The sequence below is a fragment of the Microtus ochrogaster genome, linkage group LG8, assembly GCF_000317375.1.
Source record: "Microtus ochrogaster isolate Prairie Vole_2 linkage group LG8, MicOch1.0, whole genome shotgun sequence".
Taxonomy (NCBI): domain Eukaryota; kingdom Metazoa; phylum Chordata; class Mammalia; order Rodentia; family Cricetidae; genus Microtus; species Microtus ochrogaster.
This window is the reverse complement of record NC_022033.1, coordinates 1,633,098-1,636,856: the sequence shown is the minus strand read 5'-3', so window position 1 is coordinate 1,636,856 and position 3,759 is coordinate 1,633,098. Positions and strand designations below refer to the sequence as shown.

The 3,759-nt window shown below is 60.8% G+C and overlaps 1 protein-coding gene across 1 annotated transcript in view; it reads right to left on the bottom strand.

Annotated features, from left to right (window-relative positions):
• Lama5 (laminin subunit alpha 5) overlaps positions 1-3,549 on the bottom strand; it is a 48,537-nt gene extending 44,988 nt beyond the window's left edge. Inside the window, exon 1 of the mRNA XM_005362749.2 lies at positions 3,199-3,549. Coding sequence (XP_005362806.1) covers positions 3,199-3,522 — 324 coding nt within the window. The 5' untranslated portion in view covers positions 3,523-3,549. The remainder of the gene's footprint in view (positions 1-3,198) is intronic.
• Positions 3,550-3,759: the final 210 nt, after the last annotated feature.

Genomic DNA, 3,759 nt, shown 5'->3' with positions numbered 1-3,759 from the left:
GTGTGTGTTCGTGTATGTGTCTGTGTGAGTCTGTGTGTGTGCACATGCGTGTGTGTAAAAGTAAGAAAGAGCTATTAGGAAGAGGAATCATCTGGGGAAGAGGGTTCATGGGGGAGTCAGATGCCCCCCCACCTGTGCCTGAAGGCCCCACCCCAGTATGTCCAGTACTTCTAGGTTGGATCTCCAGACAGGAGTTAAGCTGTCTGCATCCATCTTGTGGGGGGCTCTGGCAGAATGCAAAGATGTGGGCAGTGGCAGGAGAGACCTGGGGCTGCCACCTGCTGCGTCTGAGGTCTGGGACAAAGCCAAGTCAAGATGCCCTGGGAGCCTCAGTGTTCCCATCTGCAGGGTAGGGATAATGTTGCCACTGCCATGAGCAGATCACACACAGGGCCTGGCAGTTGCTTCAGTCACAGCCCCGCCACCTGCTAGGAAGTCCCAGCAAAGTCCTAGCCTGCTGTCCTGGTGGTGAGGGGAGGTGCTATGGCTCCAGGCCAGGAGAACCCCCTCCACTCCCCAACTCCACAAGGAAACCAGACCTGTCCTACACAAAGGCAGCCCTGGAGACTTGACACTGACGGTGGCCCAGAAAGTGACCCCACTCCTCCCAGACTGAGCATGGGGTACAGGACTTCTTTCCGAAGAAGCCTGCCCCAATTCGGAGGTCTCAGTGGCAACAGAGCCTCCAGCCCCCACCCAAGTCCAGCTAGCTCTGGACTTCCGCTTGTCTGCCCATTCCTAAGGTTGTGTGTGGTTCCCAGAACCCCAGGTGTTGACCTCTGGGGAGCTCCTGCCTGGCAGCCTGTAGGGGCGTTGGCACTTACTGTTCTGATCTTGGTTTAGATGTCAACCTCAAGGCATTGTTCTGGACCACCCAAGAAGCTGGCCTGCCCCCTGCCAGACACTGCCTACTGTATTTCTCCCCCCACACCAACTATCTGGATGGTCCCACCGGGGCCGAGAGCACTTTGGTGTTGGACACACCTTTGTACTCCGCCACCCACAGTTGCCTCATAGAGGGGCCAGGACTATGGTGAGCCTGTCTGTCAACCTCACCAATGATCCCCTACCTGCTCTCAGAGCCACAGGATGGAACAGGGGACCAAGGGATTCACCGATAGGACCCTGCCCCTGTGGGTACCAAGCAGGATGGGGTGGGCAGGCCTCATAGAGAGGCTTCCTCTCATCCAGACCACATGGACTCCAGAAGACAGGCCCAGGCTCAAGGATGCAGGTGGGTCTCCAGTTTCCCAGAAGTTTAGGCAGTAGAGAGGGTCTTAAGAGTCAGGAAGTCGCACTGAGAGTTCCCAACCAGCTATTTACTGAGCAGCAAGCCACAAGCACCCTTGGTAGCTGGACTTCCCCCCGCTGACCTCTGGCTGAGAGCAGACAGGGCTGGGAAACCAGGCTTCCTTCACCCCTCTGCTGCAGAGGGTCCTGCCAGGAACAGAACTAGGAAGCATAGGGGCTGATTAGGAATTTCCCTTCCAGTGAGTCACCAATTGCCCTGAGTGGAAGCCAGAAGAGTTCTTCTGATGCCCACCTAACCCTAGAAGGGTAGGAATGCCAACCCACACCCCACCTTGCCCAGAGGCCCTGTGGGAGTCACTCAGGCTCCTACCTGGGATACCCAGTCCCTCTTCTTGTCATAAAGAGTCCCTGACTCCCTGGGGCCATGCTGTGAGGCTGGGTGTTCAGGCTAACCCCTTAGATAGTGGGCCCTTGGCAAAGCAGCGGTTACTTTTACTTTCTCACCAAGGAGGTGCGGCAGAGAGGGGCTCAACCTCTGACCACCTGGCTGGGCCTTTACCACTATGCGGAGGTAATCACCTCCACCCAAGCCAGGAGCCCTTTGAGAAGGCCCTGTGCACAGGTAGAGCCAGGAACCGCTGTGTGGGGTGTAGACATGGACTTCAGTTCTCATTCCAGGGAGCCCTGTTAGTCCTTCTGGGTCAGGTCTGAAGGTCCCGACTGGGCCCCCTCTTGAGAGCCAGCTCCCAGACACTATACCCAGGGGACCACACAGTCCAAGAGGCACCCCCACTTCCAACTGTTCACCTCAGATAGCTCCTGTTTCAAAAAACAGGTGCTTGTAATTTTCCAGGCCTCAGTTTCCCTTCCTCTAATGGCCCGAACACCTTCTTACTCTCAGACTTAGAAGCCAGAGCATGGGGGAGCCTGGCCCTTCTCAGCTCCCCTACACACACACCTTGGAGGCTCAAGGGTGGGCTAAGTGGGCAGCACGGAGGGTGGTGGTCAGGTAAGCAGTCAACAGAAGTAAGCTCCTTCATTTCTCCCCTTTCTCCACCCCGACGATCTTATTTCCATCTACTTTCCGCCTCCTCAGCCTCCTTCCAGGAAGGTGGAAGTAGGTCCCTAGAGGGCAGGCAGCTAAACTTATTAGGCCCTTAGGGCTCCGAACTCTCCTAACACCCTAAAGTGAGGCAGGGGTCCTGCAAAGGGACTACTTAGCCCACCTGCAGGTTCAGCATGAACGCCGGGCCTCCGGGGAGTCTCTAGGCACAGAATCCTATCTCCTGGGAGACTGAAGCCGAACGACTAGCACCTGCCGGGCAGGGGGCTGCCCCTGATGGCCCACAGGTGTTCCCGCTCAGTTAAAGCTTTGCCTGCCTGCGCACTCCCACCGCCCTCCGGAGTTCCCAGATCTCAAGCAGAGAAGCTTCAACTCTTGGCTGGGACAGTGAGACCCAACACCCGAAGAAAGGGCGCCGGCGCGGCTTCCGCGCTCATTCCGTCGTCCCCATCCGGGCGACCAACAGGTTCCAGCCTGTCCCGGGAGAAGAAGGAGCTCCCGCCCCCTCCTCACAGTCAGCGGGCACCCTGGCCAAGTCCCGCCCACTCAGGGATCCGGGACTCAGGGCCGCCAGGGACTGCTCACCGGTCAACCCCCCCACCCGAGCTTCACCGGCCCCTGGGGCCCTTGGTCCGCGACCCGGACACTTCATTGGCTCTTCCCGAGGCACGTGCAGTTTCTGCACGAGTTTCGGTGGCTGCGTTAGGCGTTCTTCTTGATCCATGAAAACGTGGGACCGGGGGTCCTGATGGGAGAGTCGGTACTTAGACTCCCCCCCCACACACACACACACCCGTCTCGGGGAGCCCTAGGAGTCGGCTGGGTACAGGATCTGGAGTAGGAACTGCAGGATGGTGTAACCAGCTCCTCCGCCCCGTGCTCACCTGGATGGTCTGGTTGGGATCCCCGCCGGCCACCGGACCCCCAACCAACTTGCAGTAGAGGTCCTCGGTGGGGCGTGAGGCACTGCGCGCCGGGGCCTCCTCGCCGCAGGTCGCGGACGCGGTGATGCGGGCGCCCTCCGCCAGGTTGAAGTAGGGCGGGTGCAGGCTGAAGCCATCGCCTCCGGGAGTCCGCGCCTCGCCCCGCAGCGCCAGCCCAGCCAGCAGCAGCAGCAGGAGGAGCGGCGGCGGAGGCAGCGCGGGGCTCCGGGGGCCACAGGCGCGCGGTGCGCACCCCGCGCACAGCCGCCCTCCGCGCTTCGCCATCTTCCTGCTGGGGGCAGCGGCTCTAGGGACAGCGCGCGCCGCAGGAGCCTAGCGAGTCTAGTTCGGAGCGGCCGGCCCGGCTGACTCCGCCTGTCCGAGGACGTCAGGCCCCGCCTCGGCCCGCCCTGGCGCCCGAGTCCTGTGCCCCGAGGAGGGGGTTGGGGAAGGGCACGAGGGAGGGGGCGGCCTGGGGACCTTAACCCTTCGGACCCCGGCCAGACCAGCGTCCCGGAAGGG